The sequence below is a fragment of the Lutra lutra genome, chromosome 10 (assembly GCF_902655055.1).
Source record: "Lutra lutra chromosome 10, mLutLut1.2, whole genome shotgun sequence".
In the NCBI taxonomy this organism is placed as follows: Eukaryota; Metazoa; Chordata; class Mammalia; order Carnivora; family Mustelidae; genus Lutra; species Lutra lutra.
Window position 1 is genome coordinate 63,180,770 of NC_062287.1, and position 26,996 is coordinate 63,207,765.

Genomic DNA, 26,996 nt, shown 5'->3' on the forward strand with positions numbered 1-26,996 from the left:
GAGACTTGCGTGTGTGCCCTCAGCAGACAAGCTGGCAGGAAGCGCTCAGCTCCCCGGCACACTGAGACCTGGGGAGGGAAAGCTTCTGGAATCTGGATGGAAGCCAGGTCGCGGGCCAGTGACTCCCTGTCACAGCAGGCATGCCAAGTGGCATGGGTGACAGAGGACAGCTGTACTGCTGCAGAGCGGCTTCTTTAAATCTTTCCCACGAGTTTGTCCACTTCAGCCCAGTGTGGGTCACCCGCGTGGGCTGTGGTGCCAGTCCGTGTCATGTGCCGAGGCCTCTGTCTTTCCAGGTTAGTCACATGAGAGGGCTTGTTTTGTGTGCTTGCAGCTGTTTTGCCAACTCTGCCAAGCTCAGGGTGGGACCACGGTCAATGAAGAGACATTTTTCCCCCCAGAGCATTTGCGTAGAGCTTTGGCAGAATAGAATCCCTCACCCTGTGCTTGCAGCACAATTACCCACAGTTCTAGAAGCCCCGCAGCCCCCATCTGTTGTGGAAGGACGCAGGTATGGATACATAAACATGGCCATGGGGCCCACTCCAAGGGTTTACAGACATTGTCTACCGTGGGGGGTAAAATAACATGACCTATTTCACCGGTGTAAGACATGTGGCCTGCCTCAGGGGGAGGGTTAAGTGGGATTCTTAGTGAGTGGAATTATGTGTGGGTCCCGCACTCAGAGTTCTTTATGGGCCCAGAGGAGGGTTGCCTTTTGTCTGTGATACACCTGGATTCGACAGTTCTGAAGAGTACCCTGCCTGCCACTAATGACCCACCCGGGTGCTTTAAATTCCTGCCGCTAGAATCACATTTTCAAGTCAAGACATTGTCTCCCTGTTAATGGGCCACTTTTTTTCCGGGGATTCTGGGCAGGACAGCATGTGGGCCCACAAGCACCATTTCGGGCTTCTTTTTGGTGAACTGTTCAGCTCTGGGGTCTCTTGTCAGATCTTAGGATGAAAGTCCCTATGACCTATGACAGTGGTTCTTAAATTTGACTGCGCTTAAGAATCACCTGAGGAGCTTTTAAAGATCCTAATACCAGGCCATACTCCCAGAGGAGGTAGGACCGAGACAGCCCTAGTTTTAATCTCCCTCCCCGCAAATGGTTCAAAAGTGTGAAGAAGCTTGAGAGCCAGGGACTTACACCATTTTTAAAGATAATTTTTATAAAAAGTAGTTGTGTAGTTCTTAGAACAGATTCACATTTTCTAGGGGCTATCGTTAGGACAGTGTGTCCGCTGGGGCAGTAACCTGTGGGATTTGGAAACACCCATGAACTCATGTGAACCAGAGCGCCTAGGTCTACAAAAGCCTCTGCTGCTATTTTAAGGAAGTGAAAGAGAACTGAAGGGTGTCCTGCTGTAACACAACTCTCATGGGCCCCAGCCTTCCTCTGCTGGCTTTGCCTTTGGTCTGCTTCTGGCCACGTTCCTACAGTGACCAGAGTCTCATATTTGCTGGGGTGGCTTAAGTTCTGTTCACACGTAAAAGTCTTCTGGGCGCTCTGGTAATTTCAGACAGCCAGGGTAATTTGAAAAAAGATGTGTCTTGTGGAGTTTGTCCAGCCTGTAGAAATGTAGATTAAAACTGAGGCCCGGGCTGTGGTGATTCCTGCCAGACCTGGGGACTGTGCCAGACAGAGTCTGCGGTGTCAATGCCATCTGCGGCCCACAGGGATTTTAATCAGCTGAACTGAGCAACCTGTCCTGGGAGGCCCAGGCAAGGCAACAACCTAGCAGTACAGTCAAGGGGGATTCAGGCCATACACTGGGGGAAGGCGTTGGACTGAGTCTCCAGGGTCCAGTCCTGCCCTGATTCTAGAATCTACTCCTGTTCAAGTGGTCCTAGGTGCCAAAGCTTTTCTCTTGTCTGGGGAACGCCGCCTTGGTGCTGAGCCATTAGGGAAGTGCTTCTTGTCCTTAGCTGTTCCCAAGACCCAGAGCAAATGTCTTTGGTTTGGGCTGACCACTAGGGGGAACTCCACTCCAGATAGCGGGGTTCAAGCGTGCCCAGACGCTAGCTAGGTTGCTTCAGAGCCTTCCAAACGGGTTGTTTGTAAAGACCGGGAATGAGGCAGAGCTCGGGCCAACCTCAATTTGGACTGCGTCGCACGGGTCGGCGCGGTGCCGGTGGGGGGAGCGCTCCGAACACACATAGGGTTGTTGTTCTGAGTACGCCTCTAATCGGTCTTCCTATGGCTTTTCTCTGTTTGCAGTTCTCGATACAAATTGCTTTTCTGTTTCCTCCTTTCCATTTCCTACGGCCGGGGAACGATGCTGACGGGCTGGAGAAGCCCAGCGGACTGGGCCGGAAGGGTGCAGGAGAGGGAGGTGACAGGAGTGGGGCGGGGCCGACAGGGCGGAGCCTCTTGGGAGGCGGGGCTTGCGGACTCTAAACACGTTCCAGGGGGCGGGGCCGCGGCTGGGCAGACGGGGCGAAAGCAGGTTCGAAGGGGCGGGGTTGAAGAGGCAGGTCTTAGAGGAAAGGGAACCCTTGGCGGACGGGTCCCTGACGGCTGCAGCGCCGCGGAAGAGGGAAGGGGAGTTGAGGGGCGGTCCCAAGGGAAGGAGGGCGGGAGAAAGCCGGCGCTCCGGGACGAGCCTCCCGTGGGTCCCGCCCCAGTCACGTGGGCTCCAGACCCGGCCGCTGCCGCTCGGTCCGCTGGTTGGTCGGTCAGTTGGTCGGTGGGTCAGTGGCCTGCAGCTCGGTTCTCGCCTCTCATGTTCGGAGGTGGGAGGGACACGGGAGCGGCCCGCACACCTGAGCCGCCCGGACAGGAGCCCTGCACCCAGGTCAGTGGGCTCTCCCCACGCCCCACGTCCCCTGCGCGTTCCAGACCGGGAGTCCCCGCGGGTGCATTGCCTGGGGAACCGAAAGCCTCCAGATTCAAGAACCATCCGAGGAGTGGGAGTCAGTGCCAGTGAGGGCCCCAGAGCGTGTCCCAGGAGAGAGAACAGGAACCCTCTTCCTCTTCCCTGGCCAGAATTCTGGGAGGAGGGTGTAACTCCTGCGGATTTGCTCCGAATTTCCACCTAAACCTGCCCGGAATTTACAGACAGTTCGCGCCCTTGCAGGTGCCAGCTTGGCCCTGGAGATGCGGGATGGCCAGTCACCTCATTTCTGTGCAGTATGTCAGCGAAGCACCGGCGTAATATAGAGAGCCCGCGGTGGTCGGCCGGTTTAGGGTCCGTTTGCCCAAACATCTCTCTGTTCGAGTGTGTTCAGATGCAACGCCTTGACTGAGACCAGCTCTGTAATTGGGAAAACGCAACGTGCCCAAAATCTCAAGCCACTGCGTCCCAATAGACTGCCAGATGGGCAAGGTGCTAGTTGAAAGTGGGCTCCTCCTCTCCCTCATGACATCCCTTCTCCAGACCTGCAGTTTTTCTTCAAGTGAAAATACGATTATATGTTTTGAAAAAGTAGAATTTCCAAAGTTTGCAGGGGATTGAAACAAGGATTCCAGCTAGTCTTTGATCCTCTTAAAAAACAGACCCAGAGTATTGTATTTCTCCTTATAGAGCAGCTGGTTATGTCGTATAGGTCCGTCCCTCTTTCCATATTTCTAAGTCCACATCCTATCTTTCTCTTCATCTGTTTCTTTCCTTTCCCAGTTCCTTAACTGATTATAATACAAATCTCAAGTGTTTACAAATTTTATGTTGCATTTTGTGAAGTTAAATGCCCAACTACAGAAAGGTAGTTGGCGGTGCACAAAATTCATCTTCAGTATGTTCCGTCTTTGATTATAATATAGAAAATATAGAATATAGCAATATATAGAATATATATATAGAGAGAGAATATAGAAAACACAAACTAGCATTTAATTTAGAGACTGTTTTTCTTTGGGACTTGAGAAGCATCCCATTAGTATTCTGCTTAAATTCATATTTAAACGACCTTGAGGTGGGAAATGAGAGAGATGAATTTCTCATTTACTCCATTCATCCATGATTTTATCAACACATTTATTATTATTATTCTTACTTAGAGATTTGATGATGTGCCAGTTATTATTATTGTATTATAATACATTTTGTATTTAATATTTATATTAATTTAATATTTTATATTACATTATAGATAATATATCATATGATTATATTATTTGTAATATAACTATATTAATTTAATATTTATATTACTGCATTTATTGCATATAATACTGAGGAGACAAACTGAGAATCATGATCTCTGCTGGGACAGCTGGGACAGGTGTGGTGGCTCTAAGACTGAGCAGAATGAGTGAGATAAATGCCACGAGAGAGGGAAGAGGAAAGAGTTGTGGCAATTCCTATCTTTCTTTTTTTTTTTTTAAGATTTTATTTATTTATTTGAGAGAGAGAAGGAGAACAAGTGGGGGTGGGGAGCAGCAGAGGGAGAGGATGAAGCAGGTTCCCCACTGAGCAGGGAACCCAGTGTGGTACAGTCCCAGAACCCTGGGATCATGACCTGAACGGAAGGCAGATGCTTAACAGACTGAGCCACCCAGGTGCCGCAGGAATTCCCATCTTTCATCTGACCAGGGAAGATCTGGGATAATTTCAAAAGAAGTGGATGACTTGTATGATGAATCTCAGGGGATTTCTCCTGGGCAGGTGTCTCTAGGCAGAGGCGGGTAGAGCGTGGTGTGGGCTGAGAGCTGTGTAGGCAGGCAAACACCAGCTAGCCGTGAGAAGTGGCAAGTGGCCCAACTGGGTTCCCAGAGTGAGTGCTGGGCAGAAAAGCTGGTGACAAGGATGAAGCATGGCCCCAGTGGGCCTTAAAAGTCAGGTGCAGAAGTCTGGAATTGGAAAACATGGTAGCCAATGAGAGATTTTAAGCAAGGGATTGACTGATGGTTCTTGGTGAGCTTCTCAAAGTCCGGGACCTTGGTCCTTGGCCATCCTAACCCCTGGCCTGATGTGGAGAAAATCCAGTAAATATTTGTGAACTGAGTGATCAGGCAACACCTTAGAGCTCAGCTTCTCAACCTATAACAAGCTTAAGAGCACTAGGGGATCTTATTCAAATGCAGATTCTGATTCCTAGGTCTGCCAGTGGGATCTGACCTACATTTCTAAAAAGTTCTAGGGTAGTACCCTTCACTGTCTCTGGCAAGGATAAGGGCCGTTGTTTGCAAACCTGGGGAGCTTTTAAACTATTTGGAATGAAGTGGGTCTGGCGTGGTGTTTCCAAGTTTCCCCAGGGGATTCCAGTGAAGGCCAAGGTGGGGCCTGCTCAAGCCCACTGTGGCTGTGCTGTGGGAAGGAGTGGGGGTGGAGGGAGGAGGCACAGGGAGGGGGTGTCTAGTTAGGACATTGAAGGTCAATCAGGATAGAAATGGGAAGGCCTTCTATTGGGTCTGAAAGAGTGGGACAGGTAGGAGAGACTCTAGAGAGATGGAATCTATGGCCAAGGGTTCAGGGAGTGCTGGTGTCTGTCTTTAGAGTGACTGCACAGCTTGTAGAAGTGAGGAGGGGGAAATAATTCTGAGAGAATTCAGCTTTGGAGAAGAATGGCATGCCCTTCAGGCTATAACATTTGTTGTAAAATTTGGAAATTGGTTTTGACGTAGCCATTGAAAAAAATTTTTTTCCTGAAATACAGATCTGTTCATAACGCTTCCCTGCTCTACATCCTCTGGTGGCTCCCCTCTTGCAACACAGGAGAAGGAAAAGCTAGTATAAATGCAGCTAACGAACCATCTAAACATTTAGTAAATTCCCAGACTGCGCCCCATTCAAGAAGTGACCCCTGGTGGGGGGGGGCGGGGGAAGATGTAACATTGTCACCACTTGGTGTGGGCACAACTAGACTGCAGCTTTTGGCAGCTTGGTGTTGTCCTGAGTCACTGTTTTTCCTGCTTCCTCCTCAGAGCGTTCCACTTTGTTTCCTGGTGTCATTCTTCGGTTTCAACACTTGGTGGCACCTCTGGGTCTCAGTTTTCCAAAAATCCACAGGTGGTCTCAGAAGGGTGGGCTGTATCCCTTTTAGACTGAAAGCCTGGTCTTAACTCGCCCTTGGGGATCTTCAAGACATCCATTCTTATCTCTGACACACTCAGTAAAGAATCTAGGAGATGCTGTCCTAGAGCAGTCGTTTTGCTTCAGACCCAGATCTCCTTCCGGCCTTGCAATTTTCCAGGGTTCTGTGAACTGTCAGTTTGTTTTCAGGAAACCCATGACTTCTACTTAGTACTCCAAGGTAATTCCTATTTTGGGGTCCTCTCTAATTCTTGCTTCATTTCCTGTATCACATCCATGCTTATGCACACAGAGATGCAGGCTCTTAAATCACCATGTTCCACGTGGTGCAGTCATCTGGGCCCTGGAATATACCTGTGGATGGAAGGTCGCCACAAGATGGGGTAGGATTGCCTCCTTGGTAGGATAAAGTGTAGCATCCTTGTCTGGCACTGAAGGCCCTGCAATGGCTGGCAGTACTGTAGCTCACAGCTGTATCCCCACTAGTAGCTCACCAGTTTCTGTCTTATGTGTCTCTCCGTCTTTGCACACGCTATGTGCTCTTCCTGGAAAGGTCTCACTCTGAGATGAATGAACTCTTATTAAAACTTCAGGATGCAAATCAAACCCTTGAAATCCCTCTCTTCCTCCCATCTCCAAGGCACTTGGACTCTTCTCTCTGGGGCATACATAGAGAATTCAGCTGTGATATTTAGGCACTTCATTTGCATTATCTCTGTCCACACCGCTCCAGACTGCAGCTGCTCCAGGCCTGCATCAGCCCTTGGGTGCAGCCCTACACTTAGCAGATGTGCAGGAAGAGTTTGTGGTAAACACAGACCCTGAGCTGGCTGTTTTTGCTGTGTTTGCCCTGGAAGAGGGGGAAAGGGGTAGGCCATTTTGCACCAGAGATGAGGGAAGAAGCAAGAAGACAACCTGAAAGTCTGGGACAGGCCCAGTGAGGAGTGGCCCATAGGGCTAGAGTCAGAGGGTGGGGTGGGGAGGGGACACTGGGCGAGGTGAGACTGGAGTCAGGCTGGGGTGAGGTCTTGGAAGGCCTTGAACTCTGCGGCTTAAGAATTGAAATTTTAATTCCCGTGACACTGAAGGTCTTTCAGTGTGGAAAAGACATGGAAAAATCTCTGCTTTCAGGATGATCCAGGGCTGGCAAGGACAGCAGGGAAAGACAGGAAGCAACCTCCTATGGAGTATGCTGTTGGAATAACCCATGGAGGTAGCTTAGAATGTGAATCAAGGCAGTGGCAGTAGAGAGGGAGAGGGGTCTTGCCAAGAAATCCTGCAGGATTGAGTGATTGGATTTGAGGGAGAGGGAAAGGCAACAAATGGGACCCTGACACTTTGTGCTAGTGTGCTGGGAGAAGAATGAGGCATTGTCAGTAGCATGAGAGCATGGAGGAGATTCTTGGAAGGGGGAAGGGAAGTGAGGATGGTTAGTTCCTTTGTGAATCAGAAGAGAGCCTTGGGTACTTTTTTGCATCATATATATAGACACACATCATACATACACATGGATGGTGAAGCTACCAGAGGAACCTATCTAGGGTCACCTGCTGCTGGTGGTAGAACCCAGGCCTCTTGGCCCTCTGGCCTGGGGCTGTATCCTTTGGAGCACCATGAGTTGGCCAAAGTAGAGCTGCCAGAAGGTCCAGATGGAGATTCCATTAGGCAGTGAAAAATGGGAAAGAGACCAGGTTTGGGGTGAATTCAGTCTGCAGAATAGCTAAGCCTGGAATCTTCCAGGTCAAGGACTCAGAAGAGAAGTGTCTGTGGTGGCGAAGGCCAATGTAGGTATGAAGGCTCCTGAGTCCTCTCTCTCCTGTGGCCCAGGCGTTTGTGGGCTACTGGGGAGCAGGGAGTGCTTTATGGCATGGACACCCACACTTGTTAGTGTTCAGTGTGGGTAATGTGTACTAAATGGATTTTCTGGGAGTACACCCACCCCTCTCTCAGTTCTCCAGAAGGATGTATTCTAAGACCCAAACCCTTTTTCAAATCCTTGGCAAATTTTAGGGACCCATCCAATCAGTCAGTAGAAGTTGACTGTGGTGTGGTGGAGTGGGGGTGGTGGGTGGCTCTGAGCACAGGCCTTTGTGTAGGGCCTGCGTCAGGGATCCAGATGGTTGGGGGAGGGCCCTAGCTGTCCGGTGAGGGGAGAGGACCTTATCTAGAATCTGCACTGCTGCCTGGAGACTCCGTGGCCGGAGGCTGCATTTCCTCTCCTCCTCACCTCTCCTTTCCACACCTTTCAGCCTGGCGGTGCTCCTTGGCCCCCAGCCTCCCCGGGGCAGGTTCTGCCTTTGCTGTGGGTCAGTGGTCACCTTAGTTTGATGAGACAGAGCTGGGTTAACGCACGGGAATCATTTAGAGTATTGCCTGGCGCGTGGTCATTGCCAAAGGAAAACGAAGACAAGGAGCGCAGGGATTCAACCTAGAGGGAAAACTTGTCAAGCCTCGTGGCTCTTTGGAACTGTACAGCTGCATCTGGGAAGTTTCTGCCTTACCTTGTCTTGAGTTTTTGTTTTTTGCTACTAATTTATTTATTTCTACTGATAGAAAAATGTATGCAGAGCCTGCTCATCCACAGTAAAGCATCAAGGACAGCTAGAGATGGCAGACTTGAGATCTGGGTTGTCCGTGTCTCAGGAATGACTCATGCAGAGGTGGGTGGGTGGAGGGCCTCCTGACAAATCTCCAGAACAGCTTGTTAACCCAGGTGAGGCTAAGGGGAGTGATGGTAGCCTGGCCTCTCCCCTCCGGCCTGTAGCTGCCGAGCAGGTCCCACGTGGCTCTGCTTGGGGTGCATCTGTTTCCTCCTACTGATGAGGACAGGCAGAGGGAAGGGGTGATCCGGATCCCCGGCTTGCTCTCTGCCTGCCCAGGGATAGCCATGGCTTAATGGTTGCTGGAAGTGTGCTCGGGGCACAGAGTGTAGACTCCTGCCTTGACTCTCGGGCAAATGCATCAGTCCACGGCGGCGACTTCTGTGCGTGTTTGGAATATACTAGTCGCATGTAGCTGGGCCTCTCAGCTGGGCAGGGACGGCTCTGACTGGGAGGGCCACTCCTGGGACTGCACTGGTTGGTATCCAGAGAGGTCTTAGCAAATGTCTGCAACCTGCTTCTGGCAGAAAAGCCCAGAAGACTCTGCCAAAAGGAACTCCTGAGGCTGACAGACCGTGTGTGTGTGTGTGCATGCGTGTGCATGTGTGTGTGTGTGAGAGAGAGAGAGAGAGAGGAAGGAAGGAAGGAAGGAAGGCAGGCAAGCTGGCAGGAAGGGAAGGAGGGAGAGAGAGGTACTCCTGTAGGAGCCAAGAGGCTTGTTGTCAGAATTGGGGAAAAGAGCCGGGCAGAGCTCTAGCTCAGGCCAGAACACCAAAAATGAGCTCCCTTTCTTTCCTACATGTGCATGTGGCACTTGCTTTCTCTCCAGGGGCAGCGCTTTCCTTCCCTCATTTGCCTGACTCAAGGAGGTTTTGGCGTGAATAGCTAGCTGGACACTGCACTGCTTCATGAAGGCAACAAAGGTGTGGGTGCACGGGGGCCCCCAGAAAGCTGCCTCCAGAGGGAGGAGAGGGGGAGCGCCCCGCTTTGGTGGATTTTACAAAGGGCTTGTCTCACAAGGTGAGTGATACTGCTCCCATCATATGGGAGGGAAATAGGTGCCAGAAAATTCAAGTGATTTTTTTTGTAAAATCAAACAAACAAACCCCTCCAAGTATTAGATTTAATTTATTGTCGAAATTGGGTTACTTTTGAGTGTGAAAGGAGGCAGACAGATGCTGAGCTGGGTGGGATGTGGGGTGACAGGACTGTCTTGGGCATATCAGAAGTGTGGTATCCAGCACTGGATTAAGTAAGTGACCAGGGCGGGTAAGGGGAGGCAGGAGAGGATCAGGGAGAGGGGATTGCAGTAGGAGCAGGGTTAGAACTTGAATTTGGGCAAGAAAGGCAGATTCTTCTAATTCAACATTTTACTAAAGCAGAGGAATCATTCTTGGCTCTGACACCTGACCTTGACGGGATGTCATGAAAAAGTTTTATTACATAAGCTCTTCCTGAGACCAGCCAAGACATCTGGTTCTTCGATGCAGTGTGCTCACACGGTAACAACAACCACCACCCCGTGTGTCTGTCTAGGTTTTCCCTGTGCCAGCTCACTGGGGCCACACAATGCCTCAAGCAGGGATTATTGTCTTGTTTCTGGAGATGAGGAGAGGAGTCTTGCCTACTGCCCCCAGCCTCCCCGCATGGCGGGCTGCCACCTTCCTCCACCATGAGGGCCTCCCTGATCTCCGAGGACCCCACTTGCTCAAGTGTGTGGACTTCGAACCATACAGCCTCCCTTTCAAGGCCACTCTTCACGGACTTGCTGTTGCTACCCTGAGCTTTAAGTTCCTCATCTGTTCAGTGGGAACAATAAGAAGCCTGTTCCATTGGGTTCTGGTGAACATTTTAATGAGGTGATACACGTAGTGTTGATTGTGAATTGCAGTGCTTGGCATAGCCTACGTAGTCAGCAATCGGGGTTGTTACCATGTTGTCCTCTTCTCAGGAAGCCTGGAAGAGAATATTTTGTCAAGAAGAGTGACATATCATCTAGAGGGCTCATTCTAAAATCTCAGGGGGAAGGAGCTTTCCCTGGGCCTCCAGGTGTGACTCAAAAGGACAGCCATGGTGGAGGTGAGCTGGAAGTCCAAGAGGCAGAAGTTCATGGCCGGTGGGAAACAGCCTGGTTTCAGATGGCTGGTCACCAGTGTACAGCACAAAGGCAGCAGGGAAGACTGAGACCCCAAACCAGCTCAATGAGATGTGGTGGGGGGATTTGCAAAGTCACATCCATAGACTCCAAAAATCAATGGTGTAGGTTTCCTACCTGGCCACATGGAAAAGCCCATAGAAGTCAGCCTGGCTGCATTAATAGAAGTCCTGGCTATAGACCTTGCTAGAAGATCATCCCTCTTTTTTCTGCACTGACCAAGACTGGACACACCACACTCTGGGAGCAGGTGGAAGAGGGGTGCTTAGTGCCCCAAAGCCAGAGTCTGTGTACTGCAAGCTTTGAAAGGACCTAAGGACTGACAGGAAGACACTGGGGCTGTGATTGTGATTTTCAGGTTGGGGACAGAGCCATCTTGTTCTGTGTTGCTCAGAGGATAGAGTTGGGGGTCCATGGTGGGGACCCCAGAGGGAATTAAGGAGGAGGCAGAAGGAGAAGTCTCTAAGGAGAACTTCTCTAAGGAGAAGTTCTAGTGGGGTAAGAAATTCTGTATAACTCAAGCTTATCTCGAGGGCAAGGTCTCAGAGCCTGTGTTGCAGTCTTACCTCAAGAAGGTGTTGTCCAAGCGGTCTTCACTAGAGAGAAGTTTGCCAAATTGCAGGGGAGGCAGGATTTGCTGAGAGTTTGAACTGAAAGTGCAGCAGGATTGTGGAGATGGTTGGCTTCTGAGGTGGAACAAAGGCAGGAGGCTGGGAAGGGTGGTCCCAAAGCTGTGTAAGACCTTCTCTGGCCCAAGTTACAGGCTAAAGTCCTGCTCAGTAATAGCCTGGGAGAGAGGAAAGGCTCTGAGGAAAAATGGTTTTGTGACCTGAAACTCTGAGGCCTGGGATCCCGAAGAAGTGATTATACTCCGAATATTCTCTGCAGATGCCTGCCTTGGCCCAGCCCCCTCACTGGGGCTTAAAGCCTCTTGCAGACTTAGGGCCACCCCTTGAAGATTTCAAGAACACGGCATCCTGGTGTCTGAAGAACCCGGGCTATGGGGTCTGAGGCACTGGGATCGCAACATCGAAGAGGGGATGGTGGATACAGGAGAGAGCCATCTAGGAAAGCAGTGGGGATGACACTGGGAAGTCTGACTGTCTGTCTGCAGCCTGGGCCCCAGAGCCAGCTTCCAGCCCCAAGATTTGCCCGGGAAGGGCTGTGGGCAGTGGGGCCTTAATTCAGCTAGGCTGAGGTTTCGGGTGGGGTGCATGGGTGGAGGATGGAGAGCGCTGTGGTTAAGCAACGTGGATGCCTGAGGGATATGCTCTCTTGGCCTGGGTGGCAGGGAGGGAGGCCATGGAGGCCCTCAAGTCAGAATCGGCCCCCTGGATCCAGGGCGACTCCCCCTTTTAGGAACAAAGGTAGAGGCTAATTCTAAGTGCTCTGGAGCGAAGAGACTCGTGACCTCATTTAATATTTCAGTCACCGGATGATTTTTGACCATCTGTGCTGAGGACTGCGGGAACCTGAGATGAGTAAGACATGTCCGCTAATTGGGTCCAACTTCAGGATTGTACCCCTTCCTCAAAATAGGCAATGCTAACCACAGAGAGAACACGGGGAACATTCAGAGAAGGAAGAGGTTGGGGTACTTGGTTTGCTGAGGAGGTAGCCTTTGAGATGTGTCTTGAAGGAAACAGAGGGACCGGAGACACCCCTTTCTCTGGGTCCAGGGTATTTCTAGCAGAGGGGACAGCAGTGGACAAAGAAAACCATAGGAATGGTAAATTAAAGGGCATATGTGGACAACAGCCAGTGGTTTGATTTGGTGTTACCAAGGAGTGGGGTTATACAGGGAACCAGGGATTAGAAATCATCATTTATTAAGTCCCCACTGAGGAGGAAAATGACTCAGGAAATGTGACTTTTCCCAAGGTTCTCCAGCTGGCAGGAGGCTGAAATAAGACTTGGACCCAGTTTACCTGATCCTCAAGCCCATGTTTTTTCCATTCTATCTTGCCACCACATTGAAAGGTCAGATTATTCAGAGTCTTAAGTTTACCATGAAGATCAAGCCGTCATGCTGGGGCAGGAAGCCACTCAGGCTGCACGTGTCAGATGACATTAACCTGTGAGAAGCACTTGGTGGACTTGGCCAGATTGTTAAGGACACGTAGTCAGCCTCATTCATACATACATACACACAGAGAGACCTATTTAGAGATAAATTTCTAAAATAGAGGAGGTTGCACAGTGTTGTAGAAACTGTTACTTCCCGAGCTCTATAGGCAGTTGCTGATTTCCTGGCTGAATTCCACCCACTCAATAAACTATATTAGAATGGGGCAAGATAACCTGGAATCTTCTCTAATTTATACAAAAAGCTTCTTGGCTTTAGCTGCTCTGTCATTAGTAACAGGTTGCTTACAGCCCACCTCCTCATCTGCTGGGGACCTGATCAGCAAGGCAGACTGCCTGGCTGGGGACCCCAGAGTGTTGGCAGTAAAGGGATGTTAAACAAGGGGGTACTCTGAGGTGGGTCGGAAAGGTGAGGTGAGGGATGGGAGTCAGAAGAGCCTCCGCAGGAACCCAGGTGGGGGTGTGGGTGGAGAGGAGGGGCCAGCACAGCTCAGTAAGCAGGCAGGGAGCCTGCCCGTGCAGGAACATGGAGTGGGGGCTGGGTGCTGCGTGAAGGAGAGCATTGTTTCCACCAGGCATGTTCAGGCTCTGAGCAGGTGGGTGCTGGTAGTGGCTGCCCGCTGAAGTTGGGGTTCTTCCTTACTTTGTATGCCATAGAGCCAGCCAGTCCGTGTTGCTGATCAGGTCTGTCCAGCGCCCCATCCTGTGTTCAGCGCGGCTGCCCCTCCTCCCCGCAGCAGAGCTCAGAACCCAGATCTGGCCCTGGCAGCTGCACCCTGCTTCCTCAGGGTGGACCTGGGGTTCTTCCAGCTGCCCAGTGGGATGCTTCCCCTTAGCCCAGAGACAAGAGCCTGAGAAGACCACCTCAGGGAGGCTGGGGTGCCATTCAGGTAATATCTGAGCTGCAGTGACTTGGAATCTCGTGTTAATGGAACTGCAGGTGAGACAAAGCTCTCCCTCCGCATCCTCCCTGTGAATCAGGAGCCCTTTGAAAACTGTTAAGAGCTGCACCAGGGTCACAAATCCAGTCCTCAACTGTCATGGATATTTGTATTTGACAGAGAATTTTAAATAAATCTTGTGACAGTTGAATGAGGGATGGCGTTCATGACCGGGTTTCTGCAGGCTACATGAGACACATCTCTTGTTGCTTCACTGTGACCCGCCGTGTGTGCAAACCTTCCCCAAGTGTCTCCAGGGGCAGTTGCCTGCTTAGCTGTAGGTGTCCCGGAAGTGTGATGTCCACTGGGAGCATTGGTGGGGCCTCTCTGGGACACCAGTACAGCTTGACCATCTTCTGTCTCTGACACCTCTGAGTTAAAGGGGCTCTCTTGATTTCAGTGCCCAGGGCCAGGGGCTTCCTGCTCCACGAATGTGGTCAGGACATGGCCCTTCCTGTCCCTGACCCCTGGAGCCCGGCTTCAGCTGTAGCCTTCGTGTTTGGGGTCTCCCAGATCTGGCTTGCCGCTCGCCGGCTGTCTTCCAGGTGCCTGCCCACAGTGGCCCGTGAACATATGCCTGCTCACCGTCCCTAAGTGGGATGTCCAGGGGCCCCCGATGCAATGGCTGAGGAAGGTGCCAAGGGGCTGTACAAGGAAGCACACGGTCAGATCAGTAGGAAACTTTCTGCTCCGGAAGAGCTGGTGGCCTGGACCTTCCTTTCAGATACTGCAGACAGACACTGAAGGCCCACAGCAGGGTCGATTGTGGAGCCCCGGGCTGCTACCTGGGGGGCTGGCTCTGAGGGATTTGGTAACTTCTCAAAGGGAGTCAGTGTCATATATTTGTCCCCCTCATTCCCCCTCACCCCATCAGGGGTCTTGGCTAAATCCATGTTTTGGAATATTGCATTTAGGGCCATATTCTCTAAGAGGGAGAGGCGAGCATTGCATGTTTACGGGGCCAGGCTCCCAGCCAGCTGATTTACTCTGTCCTCTCTGCTAACCCTCTGACCGCCCAGTGTGAGGCAGACATTATTATCTTTGTTACACAGTAACCTGAGAGGTTAATATATATTACTCAAGGTCAAAACTAACCCAGCTGTGAGTAGCAGAGCCAGGATTTAAGCCCTAGTCAGTGTGACTGCAAAGCTTAGACTCTTTCTCTTGCCTCCTGCTCCACTCCTTGGGGGTAAGGAAAGGAGTACAGGAGTTCAGGGCTCAGAACAGGGGTGGGTCGGGACGGGGGACTCCTGTTATGCTGCCTTCCCCTGATGTGGCCCCTTTCTGCACCTTTCGCCCTGAGTCTCGGGCCCTGCTCAGGTATCTCCCGCCGGGAGAACAGCCTTGCTTTGTGGACAAGAAGTGTAGAAGATGGAGAGAGGCCCCCAGGAGCTCTTGTAGATGCTCCCACTCCCCCGGGGTCAGACTGACAGACGTCTAGGAGAAGACCTTGTGGGTCCCCAGGGAGGGGAGACCCGAATGCAGTGTAATTCTCTAGCCAACTTGTCCTTGGTCTGAGGGACTATGGGTGCAAATGGGGGATTCCTGGATCACTTTTCTTGGGAAAGTCCCTGCATCACTCTGGCCTAAGTACTGTCGGAGGAGGGAAGCAATCCTGGTGGCAGATGTCTTGTGATGGGTGAGCTGAGCTGAGGGGCTGGGGCCTGCCCCTCCTCCCCCCCTTTGTCACAGGCTAGAGTTGTTGAACTGGGTGGAGGCCCTGGGTGGGCCCAGGGCGCTTGGCTCCTTGAATGAGGCTCGACAGGTAGCTGGTCAGGCTACGGCGTCAAGAAGGGTTTCCTTCTTAGAGGTACCAGTCTGGCCTTGCTGGTGCCCTCACTCCCTGGGCATGGCCTGACATAGGGCTGACTTACAAAAAGATAAATAAAGGGCTGTTCGAGACTCTCCGTACCTGGATGTTGTTTAAGGTCTGAAGATGCAAAGCAAAGTCTTCCTCAGACTTCGAGGGAAGGGAACAGGTCTGGATGGGAACAGAGCCCCACATCTCCGGACAGGAGGCCGCCCTGTTGCAACAGGCTGGTGCGGCCAGGATCAGACTGGGGCATGCACTAGCCCTCTGGGCCTGCCGTAACAAAGCTCCACAGACTGGCTGGGGAAACAACAGAAATTGGTTCCCTCACAGTTCTGGAGGCTACAAGTCCGAGATCAGGGTGTCAGCAGGGTTGGTTTCTTCTGAGGCCTGCCTTTGGCTTGTAAATGGTCACCTCCCTGTGTCCTCCCATGGTCTTTCACCGTACCTGTCTGTGTCCTTATAAGGATACCAGTCAGATTACATTAGGGCCCACCCCAGGACCTCTTTTTAATTTAGCTATCTCTTTAAAGAACTTACTTCTAAATATAGTCATGTTCTAAGGTCCTGGGTATTAGACTTCAACATAAAATTTGAGGAGGGGGATACAGTTTGGTCTATAACAGGGTATTTCTCGGAATCCTCAGTGAACAAGCCTCCGTGTACAGTGAGGGATGGAGAGGCACTCGGTGCTGGTCCTGCCAAGGAGCGGGAGAGGCAGGTAGGCTCAAGGCAGCCAGTGGAGAAGCTTGACTGGCCTCTTGCAAAGGCTCAGCTCCATGAAGCCCAGGCTAGGCAGTTCCCTGGTTGTCTGGGCTCTCTAGCAGCCGTGGGTTCTGTGTGCTGTCTTCATCTGGCTCCCACATGGCCTCAGTCCTCCAGTGAAGACAGAGCTGCTAATACCCTACTAATACCCTCCAGCCTGGGCATGTAGAGGAAGCCCCCTTCCCCTCTGACAGAGGCCAGAGCCAGGCTCTCGTTGCCAGCACACACAGCCTGACTTCAGGAAAATTCTTTGGTCTCCTACTGGTCTAATGCAAAAGGAAAACTATTGCATTGATTCCAAATTAAACTGTTTGACAAGTGTTGAAATGAAGGTTCAAAATACAGAATAAATTGTGATTAATCCAATTCATGTTTATCCAGAGACTGCCAAATTCTGGGGTCTGTATTCCTCCCCAGGCAGCTCAGGAGGCTCGTAGGAGGTAGCTGGCTACAGGCTATCAGGCCCCTGAACATTCTAGATCACAAGAAAACTCGCCAATTCAGATGTGTGTTGTTTTTTTTTTCTTGTTGCCTAGCATTCGAAAATAATAGAATAAGGAGAAATGCCTGGTTTTATCATCTGTTAGGGGAAGTTACATCCTCTTCTCCTGTTGTTTCTGTGGAAATATCCTTGAGTTCATCCGTTGTCTCTCAGTCGTGCCAGGGCCGACCATGGCCAGTCCTCCTAGCCTCTGATTGTCAGGCCACAAAGAGAGGGGCTTTATGTGTAGAGAGAGTGAGAGGGGAGAGGCTGCTGTAGACAACCCCCACCCTTATTCAGAAAACTGGCCAAGGTCTCTCTTTCTCCCGTGCACCCTTCTCCCTTTGCCCTCCACTCAGTGCTCACACTTAACATTTTGTGTCAGCCAGCGTTTCCTGAGTGTCTGCCTTTGTCAGGTTCATTGCTGGGCTCTGAGGATAGAAAGGCGAATAGCATATACTCCCTGTTCTCAAGCATCTTAATTTCGAAGGGGAGACGGACATACCGAGGATTTGTATAACCAGAGCTGTAAGTGGGATGATAAAAGTGAGTACCAAGTGTGGCAGAATGAAAGGGAAGCACCCAGCACCTTCACGCCCCAGTGTAATGGTGTCCGGAAAGGCTTCCTTAGGTTGGTGCCTGTGGAGAATGCCTTAGAATATGTGAGATCTGAAGTATGGCTGGAGAAAAGCATCCCACACAGGAAAGAGAGAACACAGAGAAATCCTTCTGTATTTAGGGAGTAGGAAGTGGCTTGGGGGGCTGAACTGAGAACATGGTGAGAAGTGTAGCTGGGAAGGTCAGTCTCACAGGAGGACTTGGATAGCTGAGCTATGGAATACAGCTTTGTTCCTGAAGCAGTGGGGAGCCATGGAGAGTTTGGGAGCAGAGGAGTAGTGCCATCGGCATTACGAAACATATCCTGCCTGCTCTGGGAAAGATGGGTTGAAGGAGAGTCAGCCAGAAGCAGGAAGCCTAGAGGAGGCAGCTTTGGCAATGGGAGGGAGAGATGATGAGGGTTTGAATGAGGGTGGGCTGAGCATTTGGTCAGGCGGTTGGTCCTTCAGGGAGCCTGAATGGCACTGCAGAAAGGTCAGAGTCTGTGTCACCAGGAATTAAGGTTCAAACCTCAGTTCTGGTTCTGTTGGTCCCCAGCAAGGTAAGGTAGAATCCCATGCCCTGCTCTGGAAAAGCTCAGATCCCTAAGTGCTAGATTTTAAAAAAACAACCAGCAACAAAAAGCCCCTTTGTTATAAAAAAAAAAAAAAAAAATTCAAACATACACAAAAGTAGAAGGAACCGTGTACTGAATCAACTTACTCATCAACCATCTTCAACAATAAGCCCTTGCTGGTTATATTTCAAAGGGATAATTTTTTTAAAAGATTTATTTATTTATTTGAGAGAGAGGGAGAGGGAGAGTGAGTGCAGAGGGAGAAAGAGAGAGAAATAATCTCAGACTCTGTGCTAGCGCAGAGCCGGACATGGGGCTCGATCTCACCACCTTGAGATCACAACCTGAGCCAAAACCAAGAGTCAGACACTTTCCCGACCGTGCCACCCTGGTGCCCTTGTAGGAGATAATTTTTGCAATGAAGGTTTTTGAAAATATTCAAGCTGAGGCTACATTGGAATCATTTCTCTGAGTCCATGGAAAAAAATATCCATTTTTTCCTCCTCGGAGTAAAATTGTACACATGTGTGTGTTCTCTGTTGTGAGAAGGGAAGTGAGGGCAGCTTTCTTTGTGTTCCGGGCTGAGGAAGCAAACTGCTAGCAGTTCTTATCAGTGGGTAAGGTTCTATCTGCCAGGGGACAGGTGAGGTGTGGACCGCTTGGGAGGGCATTTGACAGGGTTGGACACCTTCCTTATCTGCTCACTGAAGGATGCAACAGGGTCGTCTACAGGTTGCCGGGGAGCCGGGCTCCCAGACAGAGGGCACTGTGTGGATGGTAGGGGTGTTCCCCCCAAACTGCTATGGGGCCTCCTTGCTAGTGACGGGATGGTGCACCAGTCACCAGTGTGCCCTGCAGACCAGCACTGACCAGTCCTATGGCCAGTGCTACTTCGTCCTTCACTGAGAGTGACCCAGGTTGTTGGGTGTTTGGTAATTGTTTGGACTACTTAAATGCCCTCTGGGTTTGGCACCACTTGAAAAATAAGACCAGGAGTCAGAGACTAAGATACCAGCTGTGGGCTCATAAAGGTGTTGAGAGACTGTGGTCAGTAGGGTTCCCAGTGCGTCCCTTTCCTCAGTTAGCATATCCACCTGGGTCAGAGACATAGATGACTGCCCCCTGCTGGGGACAGGCCACTTCCCTGGGGCACGGCCACTCTGGAAAAAGAGTGGGAAGGGTGGGGCTGAGCCACAGGTGTTGGGTTCCTTCCCCCATTCCCTCAGTCAGTTACTTAGCTGCCTCCAGGAGCCGAGGTCCAAGAAAGAGAATGTCAGCCCTTTTGGATGTCTCCATGGCAACAGGAAAGAACCTAGGTGGAGATGTAAGCATGGGTTGTGAGCCAGCAGAGGTGCACTTGGACAGGTGGGAGTGGGAATGCTCTCTTGGAGAAAGGAGAATCGCCTTGAATGAGTTTTGATGGACAGAGACTGGAGAAGGGATCTTTATTTTTTTTTTAATTTTATTTATTTATTTTTTTTTTTTTTTTCCCCAAGAGGGGACCTTTAGCTTGAGGGACAGTGTGAAAAAGGCACAACAGAAGGAGAATGCTCTCCTATGACTGGAGTGTCATGAAGTGAGAAGAATGCAGTTGGAAGTGGCCAGGCTCAGCGAGGAAGGGCTGCAGAGTGGTAAGAACTTGACCTTGGAGTTGGACTGCCTGGGTTCAGGCCCATCTCCACTGCTTCCAGGATGTGGGATTTGACCAGTTGCTTAACCTTCAAGCTCCAGTATCCTTTTCTTTAAAATTTAGTTAACAGCAGTTATGAATATTGAGGTAGGAGACACCTATCCATGCTTAGCTCAGGGCAGAACGGGTGTTTATGAAGTGGCAGCCATTATTATTACCATCGTGTGTCCAGGACAGTTTGGGGTCAGCTAACAGGTGCCTTAAATGCCACACTCAGGAGTTCAGATTCCTGTGGGAAAGGCCAAGTATGGCTCAGGTGAGAGGAGACCCTCTAAGGCCAAGATTCTGATACCTGGATACAGGCTGGGTAGCTAGAGGGTTGGGGGGAGATGGAGCTCCCTGCCCGGTGCAATCCACTGGCACCTGTCTGCTGTGGAAAGGCCAGGGAGGGTCCCAGGGAATGTGGGGCGTGCAGGTCTAGCAGACCAGGAGCTACCCCGTGGAGAGAGGACCACGCTGAGAGAGTTTCTGATTGTGCTGCATCTCTGGGGCTACTTAGAAATGGCCAGAAAGCTGAGGAACATTTGGATACTTCAGTTTGGAGCTTACAAAGGTAGTCTAGTGTTAACTAGTGCCGAACATGGAGATGAAATGTGGCTTGCCCAGGGAGCAACTGCAGAAGAAACAGGAAGAGAGCTGAGCACAGAATCCGACCCAGGGGCTGTGAAGTGAGGCTGAGACATAGGACATTTAGTGAAGGGGGAGGACCTGGAAGAACCCGTACAGGGTTTTGTCCCAAATGCCCAAGGAAGAGTACAGTGGAGGTGGGGTTTGGGTATGGATGAGAAGCCAGGGAAAGCAATCCCTTGCTGCCTGTCACAGGAGTAAGAGTGCATGTGGCTTGGTGGGGGGAGGGACCACAGCAGGGCACAGTAGTGACCTCATGGCAGGAGGTACCAGAGAGAATAGGAGGTGAGTGCTTTGTCAGGGAAGCCAAGGAGAAGCATGAGATAGTACCCGAAGGAAGTGTTTTAGGAGAGCAGAGGCTTTAATGTTTGTGTGGGTCAAGAGGAAGGAATGGGAGAGGGGAGAGAGGCAGATTAAGTTTAGAGAGGGAACCATGGAGAGGCTGGGCCTTCGTGGGGCTTGATTAGGGGAAGTCTGAGGAGGAGAGAAGGGGAAGTGAAGGATTCTGTTTCTCACCAGTAAAAGATGTGGTAGTGCACCGAGGGGAGTCTGGTAGGAAGGGTTTGCCAGATTAAAGATCTCCCTCCCCAGGCAGGGGGAGATGGGGGTGATTCATGATTCAGAGGTGCTCTGAGCTGGGGTGGTGCCTGGGTGGGTGTCAGGAGATGGTCCTGTGTGCTGATTGCTGACCTGTGGCAAGGCCCCATCCTGCTGTCCAGAATGACGGGGTGCTGAAGGAGAAATGGAGTCAGGGGAGAGTGTGGGAGGGCTCCTGAGGTAGTCAGTGGAGGGGACAGGCTGCCATGGCCTGGTTCTTCTCAGGGAGAAGATCCTTGCATCCTGCTCCATTATTGCTGGAAAAGGATGGGAGGCTTCCTGGTGGTGACTCCCATTGCCTGATGTGTAAAGGCCAAGTTCTAGGAGGGGCGAGGCGAAGGACCCCTCATAAACTGGTCCTAACCTCATTTGCTCTCACTCTTTCCCAGTTCTCTGGTCATGCCAAGCTATAGGTATACATGAGTGTATACACACACACACACACACACACACACAACATGCGTGCGTGCACATACCTGCTCCCCAGCATACCTTAGGGTACTTAACACTCCTTTCTCGTTTCCCATTTCTGCATACTGCCCTCTCTGACGCTTTCTGGGGTCACCCACCCTGCACTCGTCACTCCTTCCTCCTGCTGCCTTGCTCTGAGCATGCTCAGCTTCCCTCCCCCCCGGGGGGCACTGGGTGCTGTGTTGTTGCACGCATGTGTCTTTCTGGAATCCCCGGGGCCTCCGTGGTGCCAGGCACCTAGCAGCTTCCCTTTGACTGTCCATCCACTTGAATGAGTGTGTGTCACACTGAGCCTTACTATCCACAAAATGATCGGCAAATGGTCGATTTTTGAAGCTCAGCTTCTCTTCGCAAGTCACTTCCATGGAAGATTTTACCTGTGACTTGCCTGTTGAGCTAGTGACATTGTCAAGTTGACATCAGCACTGAATTGCCATCCGAACTTAATTTTAGAGACAATGGGAATTTCAGGGAAATGGTGTTTTTCTTCTCTCAAAGGAGTACCATGACCACTTTAAAATTATACCATTATTTTATGCATTTCTGAAGCCAAAGTTGGTAAAAGCCAAATTTTGTTGGCTCTGCCATTTGGACCCAGATAGAGGCCCGGTTCTACAAGCAACATTTACATTCTAATTAATGCGGATGAAAGATGAAAGAGTTTGGGCCCTTGGTAGAACAATAACATTCATTAATTTCCTCTTAGCATCTACCACAGGGTCTTACAGATAATGGGTACAAATAGTATTTGTTAAATGGATAAATTAATCTATATATATGTTGATTTTTATGGATCATGCATTTTTACGACTACTGTTTTCTGTTCTGTGTTGTCTTTTTCTGAGTGAAATATGATCTTGTAACAGAGTTGAGGGGGTTCAGGGCAGCGCACACAGTCCCCATGAAGATACTAGGTGAAGGGCCGAGGTAGTAGTCACTTAGCCCCAGTGCCCTGAACCCTGTCTGTTTGGACATGGAGACCAGCTTCCCATCTCCCAGCCTTCACTGCTCAGAGCAGATCTGCAGGGTGAGATGGTGTGGTGGGGCGAGCAAGCAGGGACCTGGCTGACAGACCAGACTCCACAGAAGGCCTGTCAGCAACCATGTGACCTCAGGCAGCATCTTAACATCTTTGCATCTCGGCTCCTCTTTTGTAAAATGGGCCTGATAATTATAATCTATCCATCACACGATGGCCAGGAAGATTAAATGAGGGAATGAGGACAAAGTATTTTCACAGGAGCTGCTGCTTCTGTCGGCCCAGGGAAACCCTCTGTGAGCCCCTGTAGCTGGCAGTGTTTACACACAGGCAGAAACCAGGGTGCAAGGTAGCGTGCCATCATTAGCTGGCTTGGGGCTGGCTCGGGGTTGCGAGGCAGGCAGTGAGATCTTCTGGCATGTGGTGGTGTGGCTGAGGCGTGGTCCTTCATATCCCAGCCTGGAAGGGGACACTCATTTATGTCCACTCCTTAGACTTCCTGTTTCTGAGACTCTCGGAAGGAAGGGAAAGAACCTTCCATCCCAAGTTCTCTAAGTGGCTGTAGTGAGCCCCCACATTGGTGAAGATGCAGATGGGCTTGTCATAAGCACAGTGGTAAGAGGCACCTTGGTGGGGGCTTGGTGATGCTCTGTCCCTTGGACACTGTCTGGCTCCCCAGCTCCCTCTTCCCAAAGGCACAGATTCTGGCCTGCCTGCCCCACTCCTCGATCCATCTCCTCGCTGGAGTACCTGCCCCTCTTGTCTTCTGAGATCTGCCCAACCTTTCCTCAGCAGGCATGGGTTGAGGCCCATGGCCTTGGTCACTGAGATTACCATGGCCTCAGTCTCTGACATTGCTGTGGCCTCTTCAACACAGTAAGCTCTTGAATTGGGGAAAAGGACCAGCTGGGAGGCAGAATGTCAAGAGCAGAAATGGGAGGTGAGAACAGTCAGAGGAAGGGGAAGCAAGTGTTTAAAAATATTAAGCAGAGACCTGGACGGGAACCCAAAATCAGCTCTTTGGTGTTCCTGAAGCCCAGAAGGTCCAATGTGCTGTTTGGGCGTGAGCCATGACAACCTCACGCTGGCTCACACCCGTTTCCTGGCCAGACCCCGTGCTCCTCCTTGTGGGCTGGGCTCGCGGTGTCTCACACTCATGTCTTTGAGGGTGGTGTTTCTCTGAAGAAGCTTGCCCTTGCGAGCAGGAGGGAGGATGTTGGCCTGAGTCTGGGGGACAGCTGAGCTGGGAGGAAGTCTGGCCTCACGGCACCCGGAGGTGAGGTTGTCTGCCCCGATGCTATTTGTTGCATTCTTCTGAGGAGGGTGTTGAACTGTGTGACCGAGTCGCCTCCTAGGATTGCGTGTTGGTGGAAGGGCTGTTTGGGGTCATGGAGCCTTGTGTGAAAGGCTGTGGTTTGGGAAGGTCGGCTTAAGCCTAAGTAGAAGCATCTGGGTTTGGCTGTGCCAGACAAGCTCGGTGGAGGAGCAGTGACACGTGACAGGGCTTGGGCTAGGTTTTCAGTGGAAGGGCCAGAAAGAAAAAGGACTCCTTCCAGTGGGTTCTGTGGAGCTGGGCTCCAGCACAAATGTTCTTAGGGATCTTTTGGAACTTGCCCAGTGGGGAGGGGCTGGGAATGCCCAGCACCCACAGCTCACTAACCTGGCACTGTGGGGAAGAAAGACGCTAAGCAGGAAATACTACCTTCGCCCCCCGCTGGCCCTGGCACCACCAGCCTATGGCTGGGCTCTGGGCCCTTCAGGCTGTTCTGGTCCATCTCCGCCTCCCAGTCTCAGGTTCCCTGGCTGACCAAACCGAGCCGCCTGACCTGGGGTGGTTAGGTGGCAGTGAGAAGCCTGTGTGTGGAAAACATGTTCGCAGCCCGAAGCGTCAAACACCAGACGGATGTTTGGTATCAGAATTGACTGACACTGTGATTCCACTGCCACAAGGTCAGTGGCTTTTTCACCTTTGGAGGCTTTTTAGTCTCTCTCCTGGGCGGATTTTCCTGAGGTTGCTTAAGCTTCTGTTCCCTAGAAGAAGAAATCCAGGCTCCACCTCTTCCCTTTTATCAGACTCAGATATTCACTCCAGGCCATCAGCAATTCCGAGAGCGGCTTTCTCAGCTCCCTGACCCCTGTCCTGCTCCACTGCTCTGTGTTCTGACATCCCCCGCTCTGTCCTGATGGAAAGTCAACCTCTGTGGCCTTGTCCTTCAGGCCTGCTGCAGAGACGGTGTCTGTGGGCCCTGCCGGGGTGGTTTTCCTCCTCATCAGGCCCTTCCCTTTGGGGGCAGAGACCTCCAGACTGGACAGAACCTCAGGCCTTGGGCCTTTCAGGGCCCCTGGCACCCATGGAAGCCTCTCAACTTCCACTTGAGACCAGCAACCTCTTTGTTTCATCCATGTTCTCCTTTGTGGAAGGGGAATGTCCATCCTATACCTGTCCCATTGTATTTTGGAAGCAAATAACTTGTTTTAAGAACCATAGATGGAGAGGAATTTTGCCCCTGGTCAGCTTCAGCTGCCTCCCCCAGGCACTGTGTGTTTCGGTCTGTCCCTTCACACACATGAGGTGGAGCTGAGTCCTGGGCTTCAGAGACACTGCCCTGCCCGCAAAGGAGTCTCACACATAAGTGGCCAGTGCTCTAGAGAGTTCCAGGTGCTGTGAGGGAAGTCTGTCATGGGCATGGAGAGGGGGAGAGAGCAGTCACTTCCATGTGGGGGATGGGAGGGGATCCCTAGAATCATGACGCTGGGATTGGGCCTTGAACAAGGAGTGGGAATTGAGTAGGTGAAATGGGGTCATGGGCTAAAATGTTGCATGTTGAAGGGGCCTTACAGCAAAATCAGGTGGGCTGAAATGGTTAGTGCTCGGGAAGGGGCCAAGTGTGACTGAGAGAATTATCGCTGCTGTGGTTGTAAACTCCCAGCCAGCTATGTGCAGAGGACTTCTGCCTGCATTATCTCACTGAATCCCTGTAATCCCAGAATATGTATATTTTCACCTGCACTTTATAAATAGGGAAAATGAAGCTGAGTGAGGTTAAGGAACTGGCCCAAGGACATAGCCCATGATAGGAGGAGTGTGGGTCCAAATGCAGCCTGACAAGAGTGTCTGCTCCTGACTACCTCATAGGTCCTTCACTTTCTGTCTGGAGTACGAGCTGGGTGAGCAGTCGTACAAGGCTGGAGTGGGGGTACTTACAGAATGGGGGTGCTCTGGGGGTGCCCTCAGGGGCTGAGACACACAGAAAGAGTTTCAGGGGAGATGGCTCTGCTATGCCTCTTTCCTCCCTTTCCTGAAAAGAAAATAGAAGGGGAGGTCATGTTTAGGTAGGCAGGATCAAGTTTGGTTTCCTGGAAGAACTGGCTAGAAGAGAAGGTGGGAATATAGCGAGGAAAGCTACTGGCTTGGGTGAAAAGCAGGGAAGCAACTGGTACAGTCAACTAACTATAGTCTGCCCACTGATGAGAAGACATTTGGTTTGGGCAGAGGTTGGCCCGAGGGGTGTGATGGAAGTTAAAGTTGCAGCCCAGGAAGTTGAGTCCATGTGGCAAAAGGCATGAATTCTAGAGGCTGATGCTGAGCCCTGGAGACTTTCTAAGCAGAGAGTGCCTGGTTGGAGCTGTGTTTGCCTTCTCTCTCCGGCTCTTCAGCTTCATTCAGTATCAGAGTCACCCCAGGAGCTAGGCAGGATACAAACGTCAGGCCGTCTTCTGCTTCAGTAAGGCTGGACCTCTGTGCTTGTGTTGTTGTCCAGTGACTGTGATGAACACCAGTGTTTGAGGACCACTGAGTCAGGTGACACTTTAGTGCAGGGTAGATGGACGGGGCTGCCTGGAGGCGGCAGCCAGGTCGGAGGCACTTGTGGGAGTCTAGGATGAGGTAATGCAGGGACAGGTGAGGCCATGGGAGCAGGTGAGATCACCCCTGCAGCGAGTACTGGGAGAGAGACCGTCTCTGGTCTGACTCAGTGGACCTTGACTCTTCTGATTGCATACTCTCCATCCTGAACCCTCTGTGTAATTTCTAGGACAGCACTTTCTCAGTTCACCTGGCTGTTCTCCTCTGTCCCCTTTGTTGGTTCTTCTCCCTGATGGCTTTGTTGAAGTGTTCCAGAGAGTTCTGGGGCCTCTTGCTTTTACTTTCTCCTTCCCCCCACTCCCTCCCTCCCTTCCTCCCTCCCTCCCTCCCTCCCTTCCTTCCTTCCTTCCTTTCTCCCCCCCCGCCCCGCCCCACACACTGCTTAGGTTACTTCATGCAGTTGTTTTAAATTCCATCTCTGTGTAGAAGGCTCCCAAATTCTCTCCAGCCAGACCTACCTCCAAACATCAGATTCATAGTTCCAAATGCCTTACTCAGCATATCTTTCTGGGTGTCCCCTTAGGCATTTTTTTTTAAGGATTTAATATATTTATTTGAGAGAGAGCGGGGTGGGGGCATGTGTTGGGGGGGCAGAGGGAGAGGGAGAAGTAAACTCTATTCCAGGACCCTGGGATCATGACCTGAGCTGAAGGCAGACGCTTAACTGACTGAGTCACCCAGACACACCCCTGCCCCCCCAAACCTTAGGCATCTTAAACTGAACACTTCCAAAACTAATCTCCTGATCCCCTTTTCCTTCCAGTTGCTTCTGCAGCCC

General features: G+C 51.2%; 1 protein-coding gene across 18 annotated transcripts in view; it reads left to right on the forward strand.

Annotated features, from left to right (window-relative positions):
* Window positions 1–255: 255 nt before the first annotated feature.
* PPFIBP2 (PPFIA binding protein 2) overlaps window positions 256–26,996 on the forward strand; it is a 149,877-nt gene continuing 123,136 nt past the window's right edge. For 12 of the 18 annotated variants that reach the window (XM_047691307.1, XM_047691302.1, XM_047691313.1 and 9 more), the window contains exon 1: window positions 2,469–2,801. In XM_047691307.1, the coding sequence (XP_047547263.1) occupies window positions 2,730–2,801 (72 nt within the window). In that variant the 5' untranslated portion in view covers window positions 2,469–2,729. Of the gene's footprint in view, window positions 297–2,468; window positions 2,802–19,485; window positions 19,621–23,613; window positions 23,630–26,996 lie in introns of those variants that run through there. The other 6 variants (XM_047691303.1, XM_047691316.1, XM_047691312.1 and 3 more) reach the window with 5 other exon arrangements.